The 15,426-nt window shown below is 34.9% G+C and overlaps 1 protein-coding gene across 3 annotated transcripts; it reads left to right on the top strand.

Moving 5' to 3' along the window:
• The first annotated feature begins 9,500 nt into the window (after positions 1 to 9,500).
• LOC107475007 (pentatricopeptide repeat-containing protein At3g18970) lies at positions 9,501 to 13,634 on the top strand. 3 transcript variants are annotated; one of them, XM_016094655.2, is made up of 4 exons: positions 9,501 to 9,649; positions 10,362 to 10,456; positions 11,692 to 11,822; positions 11,928 to 13,634. In XM_016094655.2, exon 4 carries the CDS (start codon positions 11,988 to 11,990, stop codon positions 13,434 to 13,436), a length of 1,449 nt encoding a protein of 482 aa, XP_015950141.1. In that variant the 5' UTR covers positions 9,501 to 9,649; positions 10,362 to 10,456; positions 11,692 to 11,822; positions 11,928 to 11,987; the 3' UTR covers positions 13,437 to 13,634. The 3 variants fall into 3 exon arrangements, with proteins under 3 accessions (XP_015950141.1, XP_015950142.1, XP_052113262.1); XM_016094656.2 differs by lacking the exon at positions 11,692 to 11,822; XM_052257302.1 differs by lacking the exons at positions 9,501 to 9,649; positions 10,362 to 10,456 and having other exon boundaries at positions 10,477 to 11,822.
• The last annotated feature ends 1,792 nt before the right edge of the window (positions 13,635 to 15,426 follow it).

The raw sequence follows: 15,426 nt of genomic DNA, 5'->3' as shown, positions 1-15,426 counted from the left end.
AGTATTAAGTTTTGATTTCTATGAAATGTATTATGTTAGTTTGAATATTGGAGCTTGTTGGATGTTCATTGGATATTTGGGAGCATTTGGAGTTGAATTGGTGGCTTGGTTTGAGCTTGGTGTGATCAATTAGTGATTTTGTGTATATTGGTAATCAGTCAGGGTATGGTTTTGGTTTTCTCTATGTAATATATAATATTTCTGGACACTTAGGCTAGTGACCCATAGGATAGGTTTGGATTGAATTGGTTGTCGAATTTGATTGAATGATGATGTATGATGATTTGATGATTTTGATTATTATGATGAATTATGTTGTGGATGTTAATAAATAGTATTGAAGGTTGGTAATAAGATTGAATGAGGTTGATTAGGATAATTGATAAGAATAGAATGATGATTGATGAGTGCGTTAGTTGAAAAAAATAGTTTTAGTGTGATATAACTGATTATTGTGGTTGAATAGTATGTAACATGATTGGAAATTTGGTAGGAGTGGTGAAATAAGGTACAAAAAGGGTAAGTTCTGAGGTAAATTAGAGTTTGATGTGGTTTTGGTTTGGTTTGGTTGTGAAATTTGGAAGTTTGAGAACCTTGTGAATTTTGATAAAAACCAGTTTTTAGTGAACTTTGATGGATCATAACTTGAGTTTCCATTTTCAAAATTTGTTGAAATTTATTTTAAATTAAAGTTCATTGAAAGATCTTTAAATTGATATAAAGTTTGATGAAAATGGATTTTTGTAGAGGAAGTTATGAATATTTAAAGTTTAGGGTTTAAAATTGATTTTTGCAACTCTGTAAAATTTTCTAAGTCTGGGAGTCTATGCGTACGCGAAACACCCCATACGCATACGTGCCATTCTGTTTGGCACTCATGTGTACGCATACATGTGTATGCGTACGCAAAACGGGTAAAACCTGGAGGTGTATGCGTATGCAAAACATCCTATATGCATACGTACAATTCTGTTTGGCACCTATGCTTACGCGAATGCTTGCATGTGTACTCAAAATGGGAAAAGTTGCATGCATGCGTACACATACATAAGGCATGTGTACGCATAGACCCAATTTTTTGGAAAAGTGCTTTTTCTTCGTTTCCAAGGGTTCTTCAACTTTCTAAACTTCTTTCCATGCTGTTTTAATAGTACAATCTAATCCTTAGGATCTAATAATACTAAAGATAAGTTAGTGAATTATTTTAGAGAATTTATGTAAGAATTTAGAAAACGGAGACTTAGGTTTCTAAAGTATTGAGGAAGGATTCGGTTGAGTTGAATGGCGAAGCATTGTATTGATGATTGATGGTATGAATTGTGGAAGTGGTGAACTACTGAGTACTGAAATAAATGATTTTTGAAAACCACTGGTGAAATGTTTTTAAACTGAGATTTGTTGAGACTATGCACCTGGCAGAGAAGGTTTGGTTAATCCTGCCTGTCGAGGTCACGGCGGTGGCGTAAGGGCAGTTGTTAATCCTGCTTACGTTGAGATGTGAGGTTTGTGATAGAATATCCCGCTCGCATCCTTTCAGAATCACAAGAGTGTGCACGGACACTATATCCCTGGACAGTGGGCCGGGGCACGATATCCTTAGGGGGTACCCATTTTATTCGTGACTGAAAGGCGACATCTCCATGGAGATGTGTCGGGTTGGAAGTTGAACCTACAATGTGATATCATAGGCAAATAGGACAGGCATTCATCATGTGCATATTTTATCTGTTTGTTTGCTTTGTCAATTTGTATTGTTTGCCTAAGTGTTTAACATGCCTAAATGCTTATTGAATTACTTAATATATATGCTTATACTTATGCTTTACATGCATTGTTATTATCTGTGTATTCTGCTAGGATTGAGGAGCTTTGGAAGGAGGTGGCAATGGGATCACATGGCGGTTAGGCTGGCGAAGGCTGTGGGACAGCGGAGAATTGTTAGATTAGAAATCCACTAAGTTAGATTACCCTTTTCATTGTGGTTTTTAAAGTTAATTTTTTAAAGTTTAATTATGTTTTAAGCTTGAATCTTGTGGTGGATATGAAGTTCTAGAATTGCCTCTGGCGTTCCAGAGTCTTATATCTTACATCACTGGGCACTGTTACCATACTGAGAACCTCCGGTTCTCATACCATATTTTGTTGTTGTTTTTCAGATGTAGGTCGCAACCCACCTCGGTGAGTTGCTTGATGGTGACAAAGTGGAGGATCCTTGCTATGTTTTGAAAGTCTTTTGGTTTATTTTGTGTAGATCTCTCACTTTTGTAGTTATTTATGCCTCAGAGGCTTACTTCGAGAGAGATATTGTATAAGTTATTTTACTTTCAAAACTCTGTATGTATGTATATAACTAGCCCGCTTAAACTCCACGGGTGGCGGCTAGATCCTTATGACTATTATACTTTGATATATCTATATATATGTTTTGATATCTGTACGTATATCTTGTGCCTCAATTAGTGTAGCATCGTGTGAACGTTTTGCGCTTTTCGAACTCTATTTTTGAGCTTATTTCTTCATCGGGCTTCTAGAATTATTATTTCTTTCTATATATAAATACGTATGAGCTTTAGACTTGTCGTAACCTTTGATAACCCTTTGCTTTACGGTGCAAGGTAAGGCTTAGGGTAATTAGGGTGTTACAGCAGCTGCCGGCAGGGGCATAAGGTCCTTCTCAGCAAAAGTGCAAGAAACACATCAGAAAGTTCAAGTAAAGCAATTGATAAGCATCTCATCCAATAAACAGTAGAGTTTTTAGGTGTATCTAAATAATCTTTGTTCTCTTTCTTATATTGTTCTCCTCAAACACATTTAAATGTCTCAAAATTGAATTTTTTTAATAATTAATAGTTTTTCAAGAAAAATAGGTTTTTTCCCCATTTTAAAAAATAAATAATAAAAAAAATTGTCACACCCTATCAATCCAACAACTAATGGTGCCTCACTGTAATACAAATACATAAACATATAATATAAATACAAACCTGGTGCTATAACATGCATTGTGTGCTTCAAAATGCGAAAATATGTGTCAAACACAGCAGAAAGTGTTTTAGATTGTATTCATCTCCTCTCCATAACATATAGGGCAAACGATGCAACCTTGTAGTCAGCTTCAACCTATAGAAAGCATGAATTCAATCTTATCTCAAACAATAACTAGAACAATCATAATAAGTGATTTATATATAAAATTACCTCCTCTTTTGTCTTAGCGATCAATTCATGCTTACTTCTCTTTCTGTCATTATCTGGGAACTGATTTGATGCCTCCATGTTTATTCTCTTCTTATTTTTCTTGTTTTAAATTTCTAATCATCATCTTTCTTCTCAGACATCCCAAGATCTTCATCAAATGAAAGAGACAAAAGCACTTGAAGCATTATAAAACAACAAACAAAACTCAACAGCTTTGTGCTGAATGAAAAACTTTCCCCAAAAAATTTAATGAGTTTTGCAAAGAATATTTATGATTCTATCACTCTATCAGTTTATAAAGCACATCATCAACTTATTAGAGAAATAGAAAATTGACGAAGTACGTAATTCAAACACAAAATAGAACTAAATAGCAACTCCCACAAGAAAAAAAACTCATTCAATGGAATCAGGATGCAACTGACAATTATTAGCCTTGATATAAGTTAACGTTTATAAAATAAAACAACTCAAACCCTGGGCAAAAAAAACACAGCTGAAAACCCAAAACAAAAAGATAAAAAATTCAGAAGTAGGGATCGAGAAAATCCGTACATGAGGGGGACGCCGGTTGAGATCTTTGATTAGAATGTGTCAACTAGCTTGCTGAGGTTCCATAGAGCGTCACTTGTTCAGAGTCGCTAGAATTTCACTAGCGTCGTTACAATCATTGTGCTCTCAAACGACGAATTCGACTAGCTACGATTAGGATTATGGGTGGGGATCATAGCGATTGGTGATCTCAGAACAGTAAAGGAAGAAATGGCAAAGATTAAAGAGAAATACAATCTGGAAGGAAAAAAACCGGGTTGAAGAGTTAGGGTTTGGGAGTAAGGTGAGAGAACAAGAGAGAGAAAGAGAAAGAGAGAGCGACAGAGAGAAACCTTCCAAATTGCTTCGCCACGCTGGTGCTCGTGATCTCATTCAGACACGCCGAAGAAGAAGTTCATTACAGCGCCAGTAACAGTAGCACCACAGGGCATGGTGATGATGGCAGAAGGTGAGTACTCAAGAATTGGGAGACTACTCTATCGTCGTTCATCTTGCGCCTCTTAGTTGAACTCTCGCCTCCGGGCGAGACACTGCTTTTCACTACAAGAATCAAACTGTCGAAATCCAACTCTGAATAGGAATTACTGTTTCTATTGAGTTGAGTAAGTTCCGAGCCAGGAGGATTCGGTGAAATGACACTAATTCAGGTCCTCCGTGCAGGGACATTAAGAACCTCGCTGGCCACCTCTCGATTCCAAGGACATTTTTGCTCACCGTTTCTTCACGAATATTTATCCTCCAAAGCCAAAAGAGGATTGAGTCAAAGAAATCATCAAAATAAGAACTAGAGAGAGAAAATATTGGGACCGCAAGGTTTCAAAATTGGATGAAGAAAGGGCATCTGAGTTTTAGAGAAAAAATTAAAGAAAGGGTAAGATGGAGGAAAAGGGAGAAGGAGGAGAGTGGTCAGCAAGTAACTCACCCACTCTCCTTGACTTTACCCACTTCTCTAACCATGCATAGCTGAGAAACAACTGATAATACTAGGAGAACGTAGATCACCTTCCATGTGTTTCCTGTTTTTTATTTTAGAGAAAACTCCAAAATTCCAAAAAATTTCACGTCGGTGATGATTCCTCCTGAATTCTAGTTTGTATAAATTAGGATAATTTACACTAATAAATTAAATAGGGTATAAAATTACACAGACGTCCTAAATCCTAGAATATTTCTATGTAAATCGAGTTATTTGGATCCGATTTACTATTTATATAGCTTATTGAAATTTACTAAGTAGTAAAAAACGTCAATAAGATGGATAAATAGTATATATGCTGCAGAAGTAGTAAATCGAATTAACTAGATTCGATTTACATGTATATGTAGTAAATCGAATCTAGTTAATTCGATTTACTACTTCTGCAGCATATATATAGTACATCGAATCTAGTTGATCTGATTTACTACTATTATAGCTAAATCAAATCCAATTGATTCGATTTACATAGAAATATTTTGGGACAGGCATGTAACAAAAATTGATTTAGGACATCTATATAATTTTAAACTCCATTCAGTTTATTAATGTAAATGACCCCTTTTATTAGCGCAATGCATAACAAAAGACGTTGTTAGGCTATGGTATGTGTGGCATTCCTTTCACGAGGTAAGCTAAGGTTATAAAAACCAAATCGATCAATAAACTGGTGGAGTTTCTGGTTTAATGGTTTAAAACTTTAACCAAGTTCAATTGGTTTAATTAAATATTCAAATTCAATGATTTCTTAACTAATAAAATTCAAAATTTTGTAATTTTATATAATAACTTGTTCATATTTTATCATTAAAAATTCACAAAATAATTTTTTTAAATAACTTCTAAATTCTAATAAAGTAATCACTAATCAAGTAATCAATAACAATACTCATCATACCAGTAACAAAAATTTAGAATAAAAATTTTTAACAATAATTTCTAATAATCAGCAATAATGAAAAACACAAACTTATATAAAAACTCAAACTATCAGCAATAGAATTCAGAATCACAACAAATTTAACAGACATCTAATAAAGTATTGAACATCAAAAGTTCAAAATCCAAAATAAAAAAAAACTCAACATCCAAATCCAAGAGAATTCAAAAACAGAAAAACTAAACAAAATAAAATCCAAACTAAATTCAGAATTATTTCAAGAACAAATCTTGCCTCAGAATACAAAACTAACAACAACATTCAAATCAATCATAAACCTCAACTCAGGACTCCATCAACAAAATTAACTCAAACAAATTAACTTAGCAAAAAAAAATCAACAAAATCATTTAAATCAACTATCAACTATTATTTCAGAAAAATCACTTGTAATCTATAATGTGTTTATGGGTGTGGAACATTTGAAGCTTCTTCTTCAGTTTCAAAGTTACAAGTTCCTATCTTCCTAAAATAATGGCTCACTTTCTCTTAGAAAATCAGCAACAACACAAATTGAAGCAATAGTGCTTACCGACAACCAGGGAGGAAGGAAAGTGACAGCGAGGGGGAAGGATGTGACCTCGACAAAGAGAGAAGGGACTCGAAGACAAAGGCTTTAGCGCATGTATATCGAACATGTTGTGGCATTAGTCGTGCATGTATATCAAACATTACCTCATATGCTGATCCCCATTAATCCAAAACAACTTGTTGATAAATCTACCGTTCAGAAGCGCGTGTAGAAATCTATATGCAATCCGCCCAACTTCCTTAGTACCTATTTCCCCCATATTACTCAGCATGACCGTCTTTAACGCATGTAGGGTATCAACCCGATTGGTGCGTAACATTATAGTCTTATCAGACTCAAAAATCACTCCTTCATCACTGTGTTTGACTATCCCTCTGGAATAAATCACAACAAAAAAAATTATTATTCTCTATCAGAACAAAATGAAAAGAAGAGGAAGAAAAGATTGGTTTGTGAATTGTGATGGATGGTTGTGAGATGGGCTCTATAAATAGAGTTATTCTCCAACATATCTTGGGTGCAGAAAGTCCTAAACCATAATACACATATCCCAGGTGTTGAGACCCAAATTACACCATTAGCTATATCTTGGATACTGAGGTGGAAACTAGGGAATTATGTTTATCTCGGATGCTGAGACCCCTTTCTGAATTTTTACATATCTCAGGTGCTCAGTTCTCGATCTCTCCTGTAACACATATCCCGGGTGCACCGAAGATATGTCTCAACATCATCCGGTCACAACACGGAGTCTCAGACGCCGAGATATACTCAATTTTGATTATACTCTTCAACATCCGTGATGTGTACGCATACACATTTTTATAAATACCTTACAATTTATGTATTTCTGTAATTTATATATTTATTTAATTTAAATAAAAAATCTCTTAGCTATATTCCTTAGTGGAGCTCTTAAAAAAAGGAAAGCCCTAGTCTGAACTCCGAAGCCCACCCCATCCCACCTCTCTCAATCACTCTCTTCTCTCCGTTCCTAATGGCACACACACACCACGGAGCTGGTCGCTGGGAGCTCACCTCGACATCACCGCCACCGCATGTTGGCTGCCGTCGACGCGCCTCTCTCTTCCGTATGAGCTTGGCTACTCCCGCGTCTCTTGCCTCCGCGTTTGCTCGAGCTGTGCTTCACTGCTTCTTGCTTGTTAGCCCGTGTTGTCGCCCATCCTCGCTATCACTGCACCCACCACCCCTGCCTTTCTCCTCCGTCTCTGCTCGGCTTCTTGTGTCTCGCCGTGCGCCTCCCTCGCCTCTCTCCCTCGTCGTGTCTCTGCTCGAGCTATGCTTCTGTAAGGGAAAAAATTTAGGAATAAAGAAGAATTAATCAATTCCTAGTTTTTCTCTATTACATTTCAACTATATCTATTTATAGTAAACCAATTACTAATGAAGCTATCCTAATTGAGGCTTGACCTATAATTTACTCATTATATTACATTCCCCTTAACGATAATTTTGTCCTCAAGGTTGTGAAAAAAATTATAAACCCTAATTACAATTAATAAAAGTAACAATTAATCCTAAAGTAATATTTTTTACCTATTTCTATTCTACTATCTAAAATAAACAATTACCTCTAGGATTTTGGCTTTTTTATTGAAATAAATAAAGAAAAAAGATTATTTCTCTAAATACACACGGTTGCAGATAATCTCCAAAATGCGCTTCTCAAGTCCATCACGCACGAAATGGATATACACTCTAACTCAGCTTTAGTGTCCACGAAATGGACCAGATTTCCATTTCCTAAATAGTGCCCACGAAATGGGTGTTTCATGGCCAGCGTCCACAAATTGGCCATGACAATGGTAGTACACGCGAAATGGAAGTAGAGAAATATTGACACCTAGTTTTTATTTTATAACAATAAAGATGTATCTGCGCATTAATTTCAATGATAATACAAAATTAAACAATATAATATGAAACATTACATAATAATTAATTAAGGTTAATAATTAATTTAATTGATTAAGTTGTTTGAGCAGTAATTTTGACAATAATATTTATTTTATCAAAATTAATTTTAATAAAAATTGCCAAAATTGTCTTATCTTTTTTATCTTTGTTCTTACGATGTTATAATTTATTTATCTTCTGAAGCACAAAAACACAAGCTTTAACCTTAAATATTGATTGTATGAGTATATAAAATTATAAAAATTGTATAATATAATTTTTTATTGTTAAAATAAATAAATAAATAAAATATATCTCTTTTTGCTGATACTATTACTGAGATATTGTAAGGCCTGTCCCATTTATTGAGTTTAGGAAAAATATTAGTATTTAACAATATTTCATATAAATTGGATTTTTACTTAAATGCGAATAGTAATTATTGAAAGTAAATTAGTATGTGTTAAATTTAAAATACCAATAATGAAGTAGCGCTCATCATCATAAAATAAAATCTAGTGCCAATATTTTTCTAGTTTCATTTCGTATGTACCACCATTGTCATAGTTTAATTCGTGGACGCTGGTCTTGAAAAGTCTATTTCGTGGGCGCTATCTAAGAAATGGAAATTTGACCCATTTTGTGGCCACTAAAACTGAGTTGAAGTGTATATCCACTTCGTGGGTGATGGATGTTTGGAGCTGCGCATTTTAAAAATTATTTAGAGTTGTGGGTATTTAGAGAAATAATTTTTTTATTTTTTTCAATAAAAAAGCCTTAGGATTCTAATGTTTAAAAAAATTTAGGCCCTCCATCTGTTTAAAATATTTTTTGTAGGCCCAAATCTATTTGTTGATGTGAATTGGACTCTTGTTGAGGTAAATTGGGCTTGGCAAATTGGAGAAAGGCCCAACCCTTGAGGAAGGAACAGGTCCTCATGCTCTGCTTTCTCAGTCTCGTTGCTGCACTTGAGAAGAGAGGGCACCATCCCAAAACAGCCACCACTCATCTCCGCCGTCTGCTTTGCCTGGGTAGGCTCCTGTGCTGCTGCTTGGTCCATCGCCACCCACGGAGACAACACCTCGTCCCGCTTCTTCTCTGTGCCGCATCTACGCTCCCGGTCCCATGGAAAAACCGCCACCGTGAGTGGTGGTGGCTTGGCCACGATTGAGAGAGAACAACGGAACAGAACGCCTCTTCTAACCTTCGCCGCTTCGTCAACTCGGGTCGGCGCGAGCTTTCCCTTCGCGGAGGCGCCGCTTGCTACCACCGCGTCGTTCGTCTTCCGCGGTCTTGGTTCTGGTGCGGGCTTTCTTGTAGCTGCTCCGCCTCTGACCACCGCGTCCGTAAACCTGCAAGGCGGCTTTGGTGTCGGTTCCCGATCCAATAGATCTGTGTCATCCACCTTCCCCGGCGCCACTGTTGGCCTTGCTGAGCCTGCCGCCACTGCTCCGAGTGGTTCTGCCGTCGTGGATGTTGTCGTCCTCCTCAACTGGTTCTGTTCTCCACCCCGTACGACCGCCAGCGTTCAGAGGTTCTGTCGCTTGACCTTGATTTCTGCTTCTAATTTTGTGTTCTGTTGAAGGCTTTTCTGTTGTTCTACGATGGAGCCCTGGATTTGGATTTTTGCTTGAAATTCTGAATCTGAAATTTGAAATTGTGATTGATATGGAATTTCTGTTGAGAAACGTTTTTGGATCTGAATCTGGTGGTTGTGAGAGGGTAATTTTGGCTTTGAATTTTCTGCAAACGGATTTTTCCATCTTTCTTCATAAAATTTTGCTAAATAAAATGCATCCCAAAGGGTTTTAGGATCATCAAAGATAATTTCTCTATGGATGTAAGTTTCCAATCCATTAAGAAATGTCTTCAATGTTGCAGCATAATTCCAATTCACTCTGAGTATAAGACAAAAAAGTAGTAAAATACGCATCTACACTTCCAATTTGTACCCTTGGAGGTGAGATCGCTAAACCACTATAAAAAAAAAAAAAGGAAAAATGGTGCCCAGTGAAAGCACCATTGTAAGGGGAAGGATTTAGGAATAAAGAAGTCAATCAGAGGGAAATTAGGAAGAATTAAGAGGGAGAGAATAATTCCATTGATGGAATTTCAAAGAAGAAAGACTACACATTACTCAATTCCTGGTTTTTTTCTATTACATTTCTACTATATCTATTTATAGTAAATCAATTACTAATGAAACTATCCTAATTGGGCCTTGGCCTATATTTTACCCATTACAGCTTCCTCCTCGCCGCGCCTCCCTCCGTCTCTTGGGTGGTTGTTGCTGCTCGTTCCTCGTCGTCTTGCGTCTCTGCTTGTTGGAAGACCACCGAAGGTTACTTAATTTTTCTTGCTTACTTTTTTCGTTTTTAATCTGTTGTTCATAAAAAAAATTGTGATTTGGTTAATTTAGTTTTTAACGTGATCAAAATGATTTAGTTAGAAACAGTTAGTTAATTTTGTGTGTTTAGTCACCAAAAATTTTGTGTTTGTTTACTCAGTATCGTGTTTGTTAGTTCAGAGACTGGTACTAAAATTTCTGTCTCTGTCTCTAAAATTTCAGTATTTCAGTACCTCCAAAAAGTAGGGACACAGGGGACTGAAATTTTTAGAGATGGAGACTGAAACTTTAATAACATTTTATACCTAAAATACTTTCATTTCAATTAATTAATTCCAATTTTACCCTTTGTACAAATTAAATTAGAGTTTCATTTTTGTTTCAATTACTGTCTCCCATTTTACACCAAACAGAATATTGGGATTTATTTCAATCCCTGTCTCTTAGTCTCTATCTCTCAGTATCAGTCTTTCCGTCTTTGTCTCTCCACCAAACGCTACCTAATGGACTGATTGTTTGGTTATGAATTTATGATGAGACTTGAATTTGTTGAATGGGAAGTTTGCTAATTACTAATTTAGTTATCCTGCCGATTGCGGATGTGTTGGTTTGCTAATTTTGAATTTGGAAAGAAAATGTTTGGAGATTGATATTTAGTTATTTAGTTTTACTTTGTGGTTATGATATTATTATGATTCTGCTATTAAAAATAATAGGAATGCACCTTATTTTCAATTTTAGTTTTGAGGGCCCTGAAATTCCATTGTTAGAGTTGATTGTTGATTGCCTTTAATTTATTGTTAATTATTAATAGGCTTTGTTGCTACAATGTGATTGTTAATTGCCTAATTGGAATTGATTGCTAATTGCCTAATTGATTGTCAATGTGATAGTGTAATTAGAATTAGATAGTAGGCTCTGTTAGAATTGATTGTTAGTTGATAATAGACTGTTAAAATTGATTGTTAATTGCCTAATTGATTAATTGTTAATTGTTAATAGGCTCCATTGCTGCAATGTGATTGTTAATTGCTTAGTTGGAATTGATTACTAATTGCCTAATTGATTGTCATTATTATTGTGTCAAATTAAGATATTATTGTAGTATTGACCAATAATATGTCTATTTTCGTAGTAGAAATTGAGACTTGATTGTTGTTAATGTTGGTGAAGATATATATTTCAAAATTTAATTTTAAGTTTTTGACTATTTTATATTTTTATTTAAGTACGACCGGATTAGCCAGTTCAACTAGTAACCCACCGGTTGAACTAGTGACCAGTAGTGTGACTGGTTCGGTTCTGACAACTATGATCACATCCTTGGAAATAACTTACCTATAAGCTTACTCCGTTCTAGGTATGAAATTGGTATATTTTGTTGATTGTTGGCATGAAATCAATAAATGAAAGTATAAATGCCAGCTTTAATAAAACTGAACAACTCAACCTGAATTTTTGGCAGATTGCATGGGTTTTAAGGTGAAAAATAATTTCTTCATCCAAGGACTCATAATCTTCCTTTATGGGTTGCAATTCCCTCATGTTGACTTTCCTTCCAAGGCATAGCTGTGTTCCTTTGTTGTATTCTTTACCCAAATTCACCAACCATGTGAAGGAACTTCATGCCCAGTTAATCACCAATGGCATCAAATCTCCTTCCTTATTGGCCAAGTTAATTGAACATTATTGCGAATCGCCATTCAAACATGTTGCTAATAATGCACATTTAGTGTTCCGGCATTTTGACAAGCCAGACTTGTTTCTCTTCAATACTTTGATTAGATGTGTTCAACCCGAGGAGTCCATTACTACTTTCCAAAATGAGTTTTCAAGGGGAGCCATGGTTTTCAATGATTATACTTACAATTTTGTTCTTGGAGCCTGCGCTCGCTCTCCCTTGGTTTCATCATTATGGTTAGGTAGACAATTACATGCCCTTATAGTAAAACATGGGATTGAATCAGATATTTTGGTTCAGACTACAAAGATACATTTTTATGCTAACCACAAAGATATTAAATCTGCCAGAAGGATGTTCGATGAAATGCCAGAAAGAAGTGTTGTCACTTGGAATGCTATGATAACAGGTTATTGTTCCATGAAAGAAGGAAATGAGGATCATGCTGCTGCTGCGTTGTCTTTATTTTGCAACATGTTGGTGGATCCTAGTGGTGTTAAGCCAACAGATACTACCATAGTTTGTGTTCTTTCAGCAGCTTCTCAAATGGGAATTATAGACATTGGGGCCTGCATACATGGCTTTGTAGGAAAAACAGGGTATAGTCCTGAATATGATGTGTTTATAGGAACTGGTATGGTGGATATGTATGCGAAATGCGGATGTCTGAACAGTGCCTTATCCATCTTCTGGCAAATGAATGTGAAGAATGTATTGACTTGGACAGCGATGACTACTGGCCTAGCCATACATGGGAAAGGAAGACAAGCCTTGGAGATTTTCTATAAAATGGGAGCTTATGGTGTTAAGCCGAATGAAGCAACTTTTGCAAGTTTGTTTTCAGCTTGTTGTCATGCTAGGCTTGTAGAAGAAGGCCTTCAATTGTTCCACGATATGAAGAGAGTGTTCGGAGTGACACCTCAGATACAACACTATGGTTGCATTGTTGACCTTCTTGGCCGAGCCGGACAGTTAACAGAAGCTTATGATTTTGCCTTGGGGATGCCAATTAGTCCTGATTCTGTTATTTGGAGGAGTTTGCTTGCAGCTTGCAAGATTCATGGGGACATTGTGATGGGAGAGAAGGTGGGTAAGTTTCTTCTGCAGTTAAAAGAGGAGACTTGTCCAAATGTGACTTCGACAAGCGAGGATTATGTCGCTCTTTCAAACGTTTATGCTTCAGCCGAAAGGTGGAATGATGTTGAGACCATAAGGAAAGGCATGAAAGCCAGGAGTGTTTTGAACAGAACTGGTTCTAGCTCTGTTCAAACCGTTAACATGGCTACCTTGTAACATAACATTGATACAACAACGTTGTTAGTAACAATGAGAACTTTTTGGTCAACCAATATGGAGTAGTTGGCATTAACCTAGAATGAAGATAAAGAAAAGAGGAACTCTTTCAATGTCTTTAACGATTAGTTTTGGTTCATGGTTCTACTTGTAAAGAGTACGATCATTAGTAACGTTTTCTTACGTTTTATTGGTTAAGTATTACTATCTCCTATATATGTAGCAGTGATAGTGCCAAATAAAAGCATAATTAGTTAATTATATGGTTATTTACATTTTTCAGAGGGGGATAGAATGAAAATGATAATATTGACAGGATCATCATAATTTTGAGATATTAGATAGTTAGGATAATAATGTGATCAACACATTTCAACACTTCTGATAGTGAAATTGTATTGAGCTCAAGATGAAACCATATAGCAAATAAAAAAAAAAGGAGAAAACAAAATGAAAAAAAATATTAAAGTACAACTCAAATCTTAATTCATAAATATTGATAATCTTTAGCCACTTTTTAATTGTTCTGATAGCTGTTGTACATTGTCAACACTTATTAGTTATTACAACTTATTATTAATTCTGTTCTTTGCATATAACACAAAAAGTTCTCCACTTCTGTAATTTAAGTGGTCATTCTTTATTTGAAAATTTGGATTTCATGTATAACATTTATTTTCAATTTTTTGTGGTAGGTCTATTCTTTGTTCCGGTATATTAGTTTAACGTGACTACGTGAGTAATATTTCGAATTAGTCTCTAAATTTTTATATTGGATATATTAATTCTTAACAAAAAATTGACAACTTGGATTTTGATTTTTTAGAATACTAAATAAATAAAAAAAATATTTTAAAGAACGATTAGGAAGATTTAATTATTAAAAAGGACTTCTAATACCAAAATTATTAAAAAAGATTAATGTTTATAATATTTAAAAAGAAGAATCAAACTTTTTTATAAAGAACTAAATATATCTTTATTTCTGAATTTTGGATCATCTTCATAATTATTTATTATTTTATTTATTTTTTCATTTATGCGATTTTGAAGGAACAAAAGAAGGTGGTTGTGATTCCACACTCTTGGCAACCTTGGAGAAGAAGAGCATTTAAGAAGGCACCATTCAACACAAGGTTTTGAGTTTAGAGTGACCTTGGAAGAACGCTACACGAATTCAAACGCTATACGAATTCAAATGCACTAAGTTCTTCTGCTTATATAGCCTTCAATTGTTGTTATTATTATTTATTTTTTCCAGTTAAATAATTAAGAGTGATACACACATTATGATTTTATCTATGTATGAAAGATTTATTTTTGTCCTGTCTGTACTATTGTGTATTTCTTTTCGATTAATAATGGTTATGACCATGGATTTAAATTAACAGGTTAACGCAAAAATTAATACAGAATTGGTTAAGTTTATTATCTTACAATTTGAGATTTGTGATACGTATTTTAAATTTAAAATTTAAGATAGTATCAGAGCTTTTTTAAGGTGATTTTAATTATCAATAAAGTTTTATATCTAAGCAAAATATTTAATCAAGTCTAATCTTATAACAATTTTTTTAATCACGCGCTTCCTTCTCTTTTTCCTTCTCCTCCTTCTGTGTTTTCTTTTCTTTCTTCTCCTCCTCTTTCTCTTTTTTCTTTTTCTTCCAAATTCGCACACACACAAATTCTTCTTCTTCCAAATTTGCGCACACGAGTTCTTCTTTCCTTCTTCTCCTCCTCCTTATTCTTCCAAATTCACGCACGTAGGTTCTTCTCCAATGTTACGACTTCTTCTTCTTCTTTTTCTTTTTCATTATCGTCATCACCAATAGTACCAACATTTTACAAATGTTTTTATCAGTTTTGATTTTCTCATATGCCATCATTAAATAAATTTGTGTTTATTTTTTAATTTATTTTGGTTCATTTGTGTGTTGATTGAGGTTCATTTAATGCTGTTGATAAGTATTGACCAAATTTTTTATTCCTT

Source organism: Arachis duranensis, chromosome 2 (assembly GCF_000817695.3).
Source record: "Arachis duranensis cultivar V14167 chromosome 2, aradu.V14167.gnm2.J7QH, whole genome shotgun sequence".
NCBI classification, from domain to species: domain Eukaryota; kingdom Viridiplantae; phylum Streptophyta; class Magnoliopsida; order Fabales; family Fabaceae; genus Arachis; species Arachis duranensis.
The sequence above is the reverse complement of the archived record's forward strand: the minus strand, read 5'-3'. Positions and strand labels throughout refer to the sequence as shown.